This window comes from Prionailurus bengalensis, chromosome A2 (genome assembly GCF_016509475.1).
Source record: "Prionailurus bengalensis isolate Pbe53 chromosome A2, Fcat_Pben_1.1_paternal_pri, whole genome shotgun sequence".
NCBI classification, from domain to species: Eukaryota; Metazoa; Chordata; class Mammalia; order Carnivora; family Felidae; genus Prionailurus; species Prionailurus bengalensis.
The window spans coordinates 16,391,963-16,405,187 of record NC_057348.1 but is presented as its reverse complement, the minus strand read 5'-3'; the positions used below and the strand labels follow the sequence as shown (position 1 = coordinate 16,405,187).

The 13,225-nt window shown below is 59.4% G+C and overlaps 1 protein-coding gene across 1 annotated transcript; it reads right to left on the bottom strand.

The window, feature by feature from the left end:
- Nucleotides 1–469: 469 nt before the first annotated feature.
- On the bottom strand, nt 470–9,356 carry TMIE (transmembrane inner ear). The gene is made up of 4 exons (XM_043587239.1): nt 9,112–9,356; nt 5,478–5,595; nt 2,048–2,197; nt 470–1,742 (listed from the first exon to the last, which is right to left on the bottom strand). Exons 1-4 carry the CDS (start codon nt 9,205–9,207, stop codon nt 1,642–1,644), a joined length of 465 nt encoding a protein of 154 aa, XP_043443174.1. The 5' UTR covers nt 9,208–9,356; the 3' UTR covers nt 470–1,641.
- Between the last annotated feature and the right edge of the window lie 3,869 nt (nt 9,357–13,225).

Below are 13,225 nucleotides of genomic sequence, written 5' to 3'. Positions count from 1 at the left end.
CTGAGGGCAGAGTCAGGGTTCCTGCCTGGCGGACTGAGCTCTCAGCGCCCACAGCGGGTCCTCTGCAGTTTCTCTGCCCCCTCGCTGCTCCGTGACTCGTGTCTGCCTGTAGACTCGTGTCTTCTTGTAGAACAGTGATCCAGCTGTAGGTCAGAATCCAGATTTGACTCCTCCGTGTCCCCAGCACAAGGCTCAGGCCACGGAAGGCCTACTGAAAGCCACAAAGTGGAGGGGAGGGGAGCGGAGAGCGGGCGGCTTCCTCCCCCATTTTAATGCCCAGCTGGCTGCGGCTGTCCCTCTGCCTCTCTCGGCCGCCACCTCTTCCTCCAGCTCATCCTAACTCAGGCTGGGAGAATAGTCAGGGGAGGGAGCTTCAGCTTGGCCCGTGCCACCCGTCACTGCCACGTCACCCTCCACATAAATGCTTCAGGGATAGGGCATCCTGAGGGGTCATCTCAGGTCACTCGGGTACGAGAAGGCACTCAGCTTTATTTACAAGTGTCTGCAGGCTGCCGAGGCAGTGAGAGATTTTCCAGCAGCTTCCCCAGCTCAGGAGCCTCTGGTTTCCAGGCTCAGACCTGAGCGCCTCAGCAGAGGTTCGCTGCCATCTGGAAACCCCTCTGAGTGTCCCGTCCCCAAAGATTCAGTCTCTAGGTGGTATTTGGGCCTTCCCCTTCGGGACAGCAGTGATGTTTTGAGGCATGAGAGCTGAGATGGTAGAGGAGGAAGCTGTGTGCTGTTCTGTTTCACAAGCCGGGGGGTGGCCGGCCCCTGACTGCCCTCTGCGATGATCCCCTAGGGCCCTGACACCCCCTCCCCACCGCCACCACAGAGAAGGGACCGCCAGCACGGCCCAAGCCTCCCCTGGGCTTCTTGATTCCCTGGATCCCCAAGATGGGGCCCAAGTACCAGCTTTCTTCCCCTCTCCCTTTGGCCTGCTGGTCTCAGCCTTCTGCACCCCTGACCCAGCCCTGCGGCTCCCAGCCCTGAGCCCCCAGGCCTTCCGCTCAGGCCCCCAGCAGCCTCCACTCCATTGCAGTTGCTCGGCACAGGGTATCTGCTGGGCTGGAGCCCCTGCCTCTGGGCCTCTCTGTTCACCATCCTGGCCAGCACCCCCACGGGGCCTAGAACAGTTTTCTGGCCACCAGGGCTGCTGTCTAGCCAGGTCTGAGAGCTGAAGCTTCCCCCAGACACCCTCTGCCTCCTTGTGGCTGTTCTGGGCATGGCCTCACACTGCAGCCCATCCAGTTTGGCCATCCCCTTCGGAGAGAGGAAACTGCTTCCCGTCAACCCTGTAGAGCCACTGCTGTTCCTGACGGAAGGGACAGAGGCACGTCCGGGTGGGTGTGATCTGGATCTGCAGGGCGACAGTGGCCAGAGACCACGTTGGCTGAACAGCCACATGGGTGAGGCGACAGGGGCTGAGTCCATGCCGGGAGGCAGGACACCTGAGGCAGTCCTGTCTCTGCCCCTGACGGGCCGTAACGATGGGGCCTCAGCCACCCTGTCGGAGCTGAGAAGAGGGTGTTCTGCAACCTCTGTGGTCCATGTGTGAGCTTGGAGTCCGAGATGCCTGGACCCTGGCCTGGACTTGAGCCCCAGGGCTATCCAGCCCCAGCTGCCACCTCCAGGAAGCCCTTCTCATTTTTCTCCTTTCTTCTTCTTGGCTTCATTCTTTTCATCCTCCTCTACCTTGATGGCCACTGTGTCCACACTATCCTTCTTCTTCTTCTTCTTCTCCTCTGTGGGGTAGAGGAAAGGCAGGTAGCGGAGTGAGGCAGGGTCCTAGGGCCCCCACCAGAGCCTCCCACATCCAGCCCTTCACTTCTTCCTTCCTACCGAACTTCTCCTGCCTGCAGAAGAGCTCCGGGTGTTACTTGCCTCTGGGTCTCTCTCACTCGGGCCCATTTCTGTGCTCTGGCCTCCAGGGACAGGTTTGGGGCAGAGGCGGGGAGCAGGGCCACTCTTGGTGGCAGGACTGAGGGTCTGGCTGGCTCGGCAGGGACAGGCGGTGGTGCAGCTGGGGGCCCCTCCCCGGTCTGCTCACCTCCCGGGATTTCTGTGAGCTCGTTGAGGGGCGGCACAGTCTCCAGTTTGTCCGTGTACATCTTGGCTGCCTTTCGCTGCAGGTACCGGGCTTCGATCTCCTTCCGGGTCCGTGGCACGCGGCAGTTGAAGACACAGCACAGAGTGATAACTGTAGGGACGACAGAGCAGGCCTGGCCGAGGCTGGAGCTCAGACGCCCCAGGAATGGTGCCCACATTGCAGACCTGCCTTCATCTACCTAAATGTGTCTCACCCAAGAGACTCTGGCAGAAGGCTCTGTGTTTGGACAGAACCCCTGTGGGCTCTGGGATTTCCGAGGTCAGCTCAGCAGTTTCCAGAGCAGGACTGGCTTCACACGGGGGCCCGCTCTTGGAAGGGCCTCGCGCTTGGCTTAATGCTCTGCCGTCAATGTTCTTAGCAATTTGTGAACAAGGGGTCTCATACTTTCGTTTTGCCCTGGATCCTAAATCATGTCACTGGTCTCAGTTTCTGACTCGACTGAGGCCCCTGGAGGGCAGGGCAGAGGACTGCACGGTGACTCACGCTACAGCTACCTGGAGGCTGTCCTGTGTTCCCACCCAGGTCTCTCGGCTCCTAGTAATTCCTAGGTTTTCCTCCCCAGGCTCCTGAGAGGACCTCAGACACTGGAGGACGTAGCTGTGTCCTCCTCAGCCCCCCTGAGGACAAGCCTGAGCTCCTCTTGGCCGTGAGAGCCCACGAGACCCCACGAGAGGGCACAGACCCTGCCCTGGGGCGTTCACCTCCCACAGTTATTCCGGGAGCGGTTTTCCGGCTCAGGGCAGCTGTGCCCACGCGAGCTGGGCCAGGGAACGAAGCTGGACTGTCTGGTGATGGGCAGGGCAGTGCTGGGCTGCCAGGGCCCGGCTGGACTGAGTTTATTTTTCTAAGGCCCCACAGTCTGACCACCTTGGCCCCAGCCTCAGGGGAGGGGACGGGGCTGCTTCCTATTATAAATCAGATGACAAGACATAACTTCCTGGCAGACTCCTGGGGGCAGGACGGCCAAGCGGGACAAGCCAGGCCTATTTTAGGGAAGATGCATCAGACCAATGTAGCCAGGGCTGGAGCACCCTTTGGAGTCAACTGGTGTGACTCTTTCAGCCAAATATCGTGGCCCCGCTAAGTCTCCCCCAGGTTCACAGAATGAAAAACAAGGAAGGAAGGAAGGAATGCATGCATGCATGAGATGGCCTCAAAGCCTTTGCTGCTGAGGACAGAACTAGACTCCCGAATGGGTGGGTAGGGGGAGCTAACAGCATCCGGGCACTCTGGGGGGCTGCACGAGTACCCCGCAGTAGGTCGGTACCTTGCTGTCCAGGGGTAAACGGCAAACCTTTCTTATCCGGAGAGCTGGGTTCTGGTCTTCTCCAGACCCTTGTGTGTAGGCCTATGGCCCTAGTCCTACCGGCTTGGGCCGTCTCTTCCAGCCACCCCACCAGGCACATCCTCTGACCGTGCTTACTCAGGTTCTCCACAGAGGCTGGTCCCAGGCTCTATGAGGCCTCAGCTTTGCAGGGAGCTCAGCCATTGGCAGCTGGAGCAGGGCCCACACACCGCCCCTTGCCTGCCCCACCCAGCCTGGCCCGGTCACTTCTCTTCAACGAAGGGAAAAAAACAACGTGTTTTGGATCGAGTCCCAGGACCCAGGCAGGGGCTTGGAATGTGAGTCCCCAGGCTGGAAGGACCTCCAGAGGCACCCCCCACCCAACCCCAGCCCCTCTGCATGAGGTTCTGGGCCCAAGCAGCCGGGAAAGCAGGAAAGAGGTTTCCTCTCCGGGAGATGCCATCCCTACTCCCCAGGGCCCTGCATGGAGCCCTGCAGGGAAGGTAACAAGTGGTGCCCTGCTGCTCAGAAGACTTTGGGACTCTCCCTTACTCTCCCTTCCTCTTTCCTAGGAAGCAGGGTGAGGAGTAGGGGCTGGTCTGCATGCTTCATGTCCAAGCCTCTCTTCAGGTCTGTCATTGCAACTTGCTTGTGTGGCCCTGGGCACCTCCACTGTCCGGGGCCCAGCAGAGTCTGGAGAGGCCGTTCTGTGTTTAGAGGCCCCTCAGTGCCTTCACCCCTGCTCCGTGGAGTGCCCCGGAGCTGCTCCCTGGACACGCACCCTGAACTGCTCCTTATGGGCAGATGCTCTTGGTGCTGCGGGCTGGGGGGCACGATTTCCTCTCTGAGCACCTGGGCTGGGGCTGTAGCCACAACGGTGTGTCAGTAGGGCCTCCAGAAAGACGCCTGACTGATTCTCACCTTGGCTAGGAATGAAATGCAGCCCCTTGCTCAGATCCTGCTCCCACCCCAGCCATGAAGAAATGGTGGTGGGGGTGTGCGTGGAGACTTTCCCACAAGGAGGGCCTTTCTGGTGCCGGGAGAAACAGATGCAAATCAGATGTCCCTGTCTCCCTCGGAGTCCTCACATCTGGGTGGGCCCTCTGCTGTGGCGCTGCCCTCCAGGGGACCTCATCCTGAGCCAGCTCCAGCTCGAACTTATCCGACCTGGGGGGCACGCAGTAAAAGTCCTCTAGGGGTCACCTGAGACCTTGTGTGGAGGCCATTCCGTCCCTGCTCTGCCCGCACCATGCCCTCTGCCTGGAATTCTTGGGGGGCAGCCTACCCAGCCAAACCGCATGCGTCTCCGCATGCATCCGCAGTGGAGAGGACCCTCCTCCGTGAAGCTTGTGCAGGGCGAGGGGGTTTTCTGTCCCTTCGTTGCCTGCGTCTCCCCCAAACCTCTGATGTGTAGGAACCTTCGTCAGACTCTGCTTTGCACCCTGGTGGTCTCCCTATCCACCGACATTTCTCTGCCCTCTTTCTCCAACTCCAGACCCCTGCTCTGGAAGGGCCGAAAGGGGCACGCCAAGCCCATCTCTGTTGCGAGCTGGAGTCAAGCAACTCAGTCCCAGGAGAGGAAGGGGTCCTTTGCTCTTAATGGAGGTGGGTGTGAGTCGTTCCACGGGGATGGGATCTGACAAGGCAGGGTTTGCAGCCTGGGAGCCACATCTGCCGGGTGTCTGGGGAGCCTCCAGGCTGGGCTGCGGCCAAGGATGGCCTTGCTGGGGCTTCTGGGTGTGGGCCCTTTAAGCCTGGCCAAACAGCAGGAGAAGCATCAGGAGGCCAGCGATAGGGAAAAATGACACGTCCTCATCCTGGTTCAGTGGAGTCCCCTGTAATTACCGTAATTGCCATGTGGCTGTGTCCCAGTTGGGCAGAATACTTCAGGTCACCACCAGCCTGTCAGCCCTCCACAGGGACTTTGTGTAGATCAGGAGGTGCCAGAAACCACAGTGGGCCTCCTGCGGGCGACTGGCCTGCTTGTACTGCCCGGAATTGCTGCTCTGAGCCCCTGGGGGTGGTGCCGGGGGTGGGGTGCAGGGGGTGGCGTGGGGTGGGAGAGGGCGGGGAGCAGCTACTCACTGATGGACAACACGAAGAGCGAGAAGATGCCCACCACGTGCCAGAGGCGCATGTCCCAGAACACCACGGTCTCCTTGGTCAATGGGGGCGGCTTGGGCTTGGGCGGGGCCGTGCTGGGCTGCAGGTCAGGAGAGAGAAGAATGAGCCAGGCAGAGGCCGGGGGCTGGGGCTGGGCCGAGAGAGGCCCAGGTTTCAGCAAGGACTCAGCGCAAGTGTTTCGGAATCTCCTAGAATCTAGAGTCTTCGACATTCACAGTCAACGTCCTAGACCTTGGGAAGTTCCGGATTTAGAGCAAGGGAAGAAAGCAGCTCCAGAACCATGGAGCCAGGGACCTGGGGTACAAGGGTACTTGGGATGCTTGAGGACACCAAGGCCTGAAGGGGCAAAGGTGGATGGCTTGTCCCAATGAGGTTCAAGGCCCCTTCCGGCAGCCTGCTGGTCTCCTCCTGCTCCAGTCCTGGGCCCCACAGGCAGATGGGGTCTCAGGACCAAGGCCAGAGACAAGGCAAGGCCTGTGCTGCCCTGGGGGACTTTGCTCTCAAGCACCCTCGGTGTGGGGTGGGTTGTGGAGCTGGACTCAGGGCCCGTGGCTCGGCTGTCTGGCCAGGACCCCCACCAGATGACCTCAACAGTCAACTATCCTGCCAGAGTCACCTCTTCTGACCAGAAGGATAGGCCAGAGTCTCCTGGGACAGGACCAGATAAATTGTCTGCAATGAGGCAGCGACACCTAGAGGCCGAAAGCTATAAGCATGACTGGAACAAGCCTGTGCAGAGCTTAGCAGGCCACCTCCCACCTTCCCAGTGGGACACAGCCCTGCCCTGGGTGTCTAGGGACACGGCCCTGCCCTGGGGTACTGAGGGGACACAGCCCTGCCCTGGGGGTCTAGGGGAACAAGGCCCTGCCCTGGGGGACATAGCCCTATCCTGGTGGGTCTAGGCAGGACCTCTCCCTGACCTAAGGGGCCGAGAGGGATATGACCCTATCTCTGTCACCAAGTTTGGCTGAGGGATGGAGGGGGAGGCGGTTAGCGTTTAGAGGGAGAGAGGACCCTGGGGCATCTATGGAATTCATTGTCTCCTGATTAACTGAATATGGACCGACCTGAGGAGTCCTTTCTGGCTCTCTGGGAAGGAAAGGCAACTCACAACTCAACCATCCGTCCAGTCTTTCCCCTGGTACATGAGCATGGATTGGCACCTACCACAAGTTCCTCATCTAATGCACACCACCCTTCGGCATGTTTGGGGACACTCAGAGAGGATCGGCAACCTGTCCCAGGTAACACAGGGCATCTCTGTGCTTGGGACCGATACATGATTCCTCAGCTTTTTTCTCTTAACCAGGGTAAACTGGGGTGGGAGTTTCCTTTCCTCTAGGCCTCAGTTTCTCCATCTGTAACTTAAACGTGGGGTGGTTCCAAGGTTCTCTGGGAAGCTCTCTCTACCCAAGTAGAGTGGGAAAATTGACAAGAAGATAACCCTCCTCAGCATCCTCCCAGGGGCCTGGATCCGTTTGCAGGGTCAGACACATGTGTGTGGGGTCAGGCACATCTGGGGGTTCAGGGCACGTGTGTGTGGGTTGGAGCACATAGGGTTTGGGCACATAGTTGTGGGTACAGGGCACACGTGTGGTTGGAGTACGAGCGTGTGGTCAGACATATGTCTGTAGAGTCAGGGCCGGGGTCCTAAGGCTCAGTGTGTCTGGCCTGGCTGGGCTGTGTGGCTGGAAGACTCCGAGGTCCAGAGAAGAGATCTTGGATTCTGAGCCCGGGGAAGCTGAGAGCCCACTTCGGACACCTTGTTCCAGCCTTGTTCTGGGTGGAATTGAGCTTACGATCTCTCCCTGACAGGGATCTCAGGTAGAGGGTGACACGTAAGAGTGGGGCACCTCCTCGTGGTGGGCACTGCTGGGGGGTCTGAACTCTAAAGCTTGGGAGCTCCGGCCTCCATCAGATGGAGGATGATGGCTGTAGGGATCGTGGTGGGTGGTACCGTGGACTCAGCCCTCCCCATCTCTCTGGTGCTTCCCTGGGTCCCCTGGGCTCAGCCAGGCCCTTGCTCAGGCTGTAGGCAGATGGCAGGCGGATGGACTCCAAATGCAATTTTCCTTGACGAGCCGGGAGAAGATGTGCTCCTGGGGGCTGAGGGGAAGAGTCCTTGGCTCAGAAGTGATGCAACACCCACCCTCAGCCTTCTGCCACACCCAGGCCAGCTCAGCTCTGCCCCGGAGGCCTCAGGGCAGCCACTAAGGGGCCCAGGTACACTCTGCGGGGCTCAAGCCAGCCTGGCTCCCCTTACAGGGACACTGGAGCTGACATCCGACTCCAGCCCAGCATTTTGATCACACCCCCTGGTCTGCAGCAGGGACAGGCTAGTATCGGCGTATAGGGCTCTGTCTTCATGTCCCTCGGACCCTCAGGTTCAGGGCTGTGTCTTCTTAGACCCTCAGGATAAGGCTCTGTCCTCCCTCTCCATCCTGTCTGCTGGCACCTGCCCCCGAGGGCTCTCCTGGGCACCTTGCTGACTCCTGCCTTTCTGTCTCTCTGGCCTCTCCTCTCTGCTTCTGCCTGCACAGGCTCTAACCCCCACTCCTCCCTGGCCCTGCCTCTTGGGCCTTCTCCCTCCGGCCTCGTGTTTCAGAATTCTGGGTCTGGTCTGCCTCTTTGGCTCCCCTGCTCAGCTCAGCAAGAATGGGGTACGGAGGGGCCAGGGGGGCCGCAGGTGGCCCCGACTCTTGCCTTCCCTCCTGCCTGGCCCCAGCTGAGCTCCCGAACCCCCCCGGCTGTCCTCCTTCCCTCTTGCTGGGCGGCACGGCAGCTCCCCGCAGTTCTCTCAGCCGTGCGCCCTCTCCCAACTTACCCTCCTCCTTCCACACCAGGACCCATCACGACTCTCCCCTGCTCAGAGACCTTTGCCAACTCTCCGTTATCACCAGGACCAAGTAAGACCCCTGAGTGAATCCCTGGGTCCTGGCCTGCCTGCCTCTCCCCTCCAGGGCCAAGTGCTCCACATGGAGATGAACTCAACACGCGGCTGCTCTGTAAAGGGTCTCCTCCTCTTCCTGCCCCTACCCTCCAGCTTGGAAAGCCCTCACCTGTTTCCTAAGGCTATGTCTCCCCCATTAGTCAGGGGACCCTGAAGGATCTCTGGAGGCAGAAGCTCTTTCCTCTGGCAGACCCTAGGATCAGGGACTAGATCTCCCCTATCAGACTAGATAGAGGTCACTGAAACCAAAGATCATGCCTCTCCCTACACCCCCCCACACCCCGCCCTCATTAGGGCAAAGCCAAGAGGATAAGGGCTGTGTCCCCCAGCGACTGAGCAAGGCTGTATCCCCAGTCAGACCTGGAATCCTTACCATCAGGGTGAGTCTCCCCCACCCGACTAATGTTCCTGAAGTCAGGGGCTGTGCCCTCCCATTAGACCAGGGACCCTAAGATTGGGGGCTGAGTCTCCCCCCCCCCCCCCCGGAGCCTGGAAGCCCTCGGGGGAGGGCTGTGTCACCCCATTAATCCAGGTCCCCGAGGGCAGGAGGCAGGGAAAAAGGCAGCTCCCAAGGCAGAAGGGCGTCCCCAGCCCTCTGCCACGCGGCCACAGCCTCCCCGAGCCCCTCGCGCCGCCCCGCCTCACCTCCACCAGCTGCCCGGCGACCCCCGCGAGGCAGACCCCCAGCGCGACGCCGCCCAGCGCCCACAGGGGCCCCGCGCCTCGCCGCTGCCCGGCCATCTTCGCGCCCCGCGGCTCCGGGCGGGCGAGGCCGCAGGTGGGGGGAGCCAGCGACGCGGGGGGCCGGGCGCGGTTGGCCCGGTGACTGCCCCGCCAGGCAGCCGGCGCTCGCGGTGACGATCTGGTCGCAGGCCGCGAGTGGGCATCATTTATTCATCGTCGGTGTCTGGTTCCCTGCCTCCCGCCCCCACATCACCGCGGATGGAGGGCCCGCCCCCCTCCCGGTGGATCCGAGTCCAGGTCTCCCTCCCCTAACCCGATCCAGCCAGGCAGAGAGGAGTGAGAGTGACAGGCTGGGGTCAGGTCCTTGAACAGGCCCCGGCTCCCCTGCCCGACTTGGGCCTCAGTTTCTCCATCTGGGGCAAGGGGAGGAGTTAGAATCTGCCGATCTGGGAGGCCCTTCCCAGTCTGACGTTCTGAATTTGAAAAACCCTGCTGGACCCAGGCTGGCGGTGGGGGTGGGGGTGGGGGGTGGGGGGACGGTATGGCAGGCAGGTTGCCATAGTGACAGGCGCTCAGGGATGTCCTGGGCTGGCTTCCTGCCCAGAAATGGCTCTGGTCACTCTGGACACCAGAGCTAGAGTGGGGGATGGGGACCAGGGGATGGTATGGTCAGAGTTGCTAGTTCCCGGTGCTATGGAAGGTTCCTGAAGAAGCCAGCACCTGCTGCCCCACGGGACTGGGACGACTCCCCCTGGAAGGGCTGGAGGACCATTTTCTGACTCTGGCCGACCTTGAGCCTCTGCCCCAGTCTGATCCCCAATTCTTACTCCAGTCTGAGCCATGATCCTGGCCTCGCCCTGAACCTGGCCCACATGTACTCTGGTCCTGACCCCAGGATCAGCCTTGACAACCCAGGGATGGAGCAATGGAGGGTCTGAGAAGCTGTGGAGACACAGAGGGCTTTGGAGGAGGATGAAGAGGAGGAGGAGGAGGAGGAGGAGGAGGGTGGTCTGGGGTGGGGAGACTCCTCTGGTCCATCCTTTCTCTCACTTCTTCCACCCCTCCCTCCCTCCCTTCCTTCTTCCCTGCCTTCCTCCCTCTCTCCTTCCTCCTCTCCTTCCTCCCTCCCTCCTCCCTCCCTCCCTTCCTTCTTCCCACCCTCCCTCCCTTTCTTCCTTCCTTCTTTCCTTCTTCCTTCCTTCCTTCCTTCCTTCCTTCCTTCCTTCCTTCCGGACCCTGTAGATTCAGAGCCTCGTAGGGCTCCTGCCTGGAGGTGCAGCAGATGGGCAAGGGCCAAGGTGAGAGCTACAGCAGAGAGCAGAGGGCCAGCCATGGACACCCACAGGTGACAGGGGTGGGAGATCACAGGCGGGCAGGGAAACAAGAGAGCCACTGGCAAAGGACAGCTGGCCTGAGGGATCCTCAACAGTAAGTGGCAAAGTCTGGGGTCTCAGTGGGCTGGGCCACCCCATCCTCCCCAGGCTTGCCCCAGCCAGGCAAACAGGGATTCTATTAAAGCCCAGATGACTTGCTGAAGCTTCTGCTTCCTCATGCCTCTGTCATGGGCCAGGCTAGGGAAAGCCGCACTGACCAGCCAGAGAGGTCACCCTTGGGACACAGGGTCAGAGAGGCCTTGGCTGGACTGGGCTGAGGTTAGTGGGCCTGACAGTGGCCGTGGGCAAGCTGTTACCCCTCTCTGCTTTGAACTTCTCGTCTACGGAATGGAGAGGGCAAGACTTTCATCAAAGGGCTGTTAGGAGGATTATATTGAACTAAGGATTATGGAGTGCTGAGTCGCTAGCTTTCCCTGCTAGGAAAAATGATTTAAATTTCCTTTTTCGCTCTCTGAAGGCGGTGAAAGTTGACTGAACAAAACTGAAGTTATTATCCCCAATTCACAAAACTAAATGAGCACGAAGAAATTTTAAGAAATGAAACTTTCAAATTAGATTTCCTATAGATTTGTGGCTTTAAACTTTATAACTTCTAAAGGTACTGAAGCTTAACACTAAGACTCCTGGGGCATGATCACATCGACAGCTTTCAGACCTCAGATTGAACCTCTCTGAGCTTCAATCCCTCATCTGTAAAGTGGGTATAACTATGGTACCACAGCATCTGTGCATCACAAGCCTTCAGGAAATGCTAGTCGTTATGATTGTTGTGGGTATTGTCTCAATTCCCTGTTGTCAAACATTGGTGTTTTTTCCAATTCTCCAAAAGGTGAAACACTACGGTGAGCGAAACATCCTTGAAGCTAAAGCCCTTTCCATCTTCGAAGGCTTTTCTTCCTCTCCTCTGTGGACTTATGAGGAATTGAGGGCCAGAGAGGGGTTGTGCCCTGCATAAGGTCACACAGGAACTGAGGCCTCAAACTCAGTCTGTGGCCCCTAACCCAGGCCTCTGTCCCCTGTCCAGTACTTTTTCTATTTCTTTTTTTTTTTTTTTTGATTTTTTCATGTTTGTTTATTTTTGAGAGAGAGAAGAGCGTGAGCAGGGGAAGGGCAGAGAGAGAGGGAGACACAGCATCCGAAGCAGGCTCCAGGCTCTGAGCTGTCAGCACAGAGCCCAATGCGGGGCTCAAACTCACCAACTGTGAGATCGTGACCTGAGCCAAAGTCGGATGCTCAATAGACGGAGCCACCCAGGTGCCCCACTTTTTCTATTTCTTATGAGGCCCCTGATTTCTCCTGCACCCTACTACCAGTAAGGCCCATCAGGTCTGGGGTGGCAGAGCTCTAGGTGCCCAGATTCCCCAGCCTCGTTCCCCTGGAAGACAGTGTCCCCTCCATGCATGGTGGCATGAATGCTTGGCCTGTGGAACCCTGTTTGTCCCTCGGGTGCTATTTTTAGCTCCTGTGGGTTTCCTGTAGGGGCCCAGTCCAGTCTCTAGGACCGCTGGATTGGAAGCCATGGGCAGTGCAGTCGACAGTGGCCAGGGGAACCTGTGAACACTTCTCTCCTGGAGCCAGAAATGCCAGGGCTCAAGGCTCAGCTCTGGGGAAGCATAGGGTCGGGAGTAGGTATCTTCCCAGCCACGGAGCCAGGCTGGGATCCAGGACATCTTGGACTTGGCCTGGGCTGAGAGTGGGGGCTGGGCTGTCTAGGCCTGAGACACGGTGGCTGGGGCCTGCTGGGAGCTGGCAATCTCTGACCTTGTTGGCCCCAGGCCTGGCCCAGAATAGCTCTGGGGCTGGGCCGGGCCTGGTGAGACCTGTGTATACAGAAGCATGCGCTCGTGTCCCAGGCTCTGGTGTGCACAGGAGTGCATGCACACTCTGCACTTGCCTCTCTGTGTGTCTGTGAGTCTTAGTGTGTGTTCCATGGAGCAGTATGTAAGTCCGTGTCCATGTGGATGTGCACAGCGTCTGCCCGTGCCCACGTACAGGGCTGCCTCCTGGGCTGTGCAACTTGGAAGTCCTGCCAGTGTGTTCATAGTAGATGGGTCTGTGTGGCACAAGTAAATGTACACGCCGCACATTCCTGTGGACTGTGGCATGCGAGAGTGGGGTGGGTGTGTGTGTGCACATCTGCGGTGGGATTGGGCAAGGGCCCTTGGCTGTGTGGGCGGGTGGACCCAGTGGAGGCTGTCCTTTGGGCACTACTAGGGGACTACAGATTACTTGGCCCTGGCAGAGAGAGAGAGGGAGCGAGGCCTGGCAGGTCTTGCCCCACTTGGCAGATAGTAAAACTGGGCTTGGCAATGCTGGTGAGGTCACCCACTCTAGGGTTCGGTGGGGGGGGTGGGTAAGGGAAGATGTGCCCCAGCTTTCTGATTCCCCTAGATATGGCCGAACAGGAAGGCTGGGCTGTGGGGAGGAAGCTGAGGGGGCCCTTCCCTTCCTGCTTGAGCCCAGCCAGCGCTGCCCTCCCTCAGCTGTAGGTACAGATGAGGACACTGAGGCCCGAAGAGGGGATGGGCTGCTGCAGAGACACCACTCACTGAATCTGCTTCCTCCTGCTCAGGGCTCTGTCCTGCCTGCCTTGCTCGCCACACCCTCCTGGACAACCTTGCTCTCTCTATGTGGCCATATCTCCATGGCCCTTGACCCTTCCCCCCAAGCCCCAGAAACCC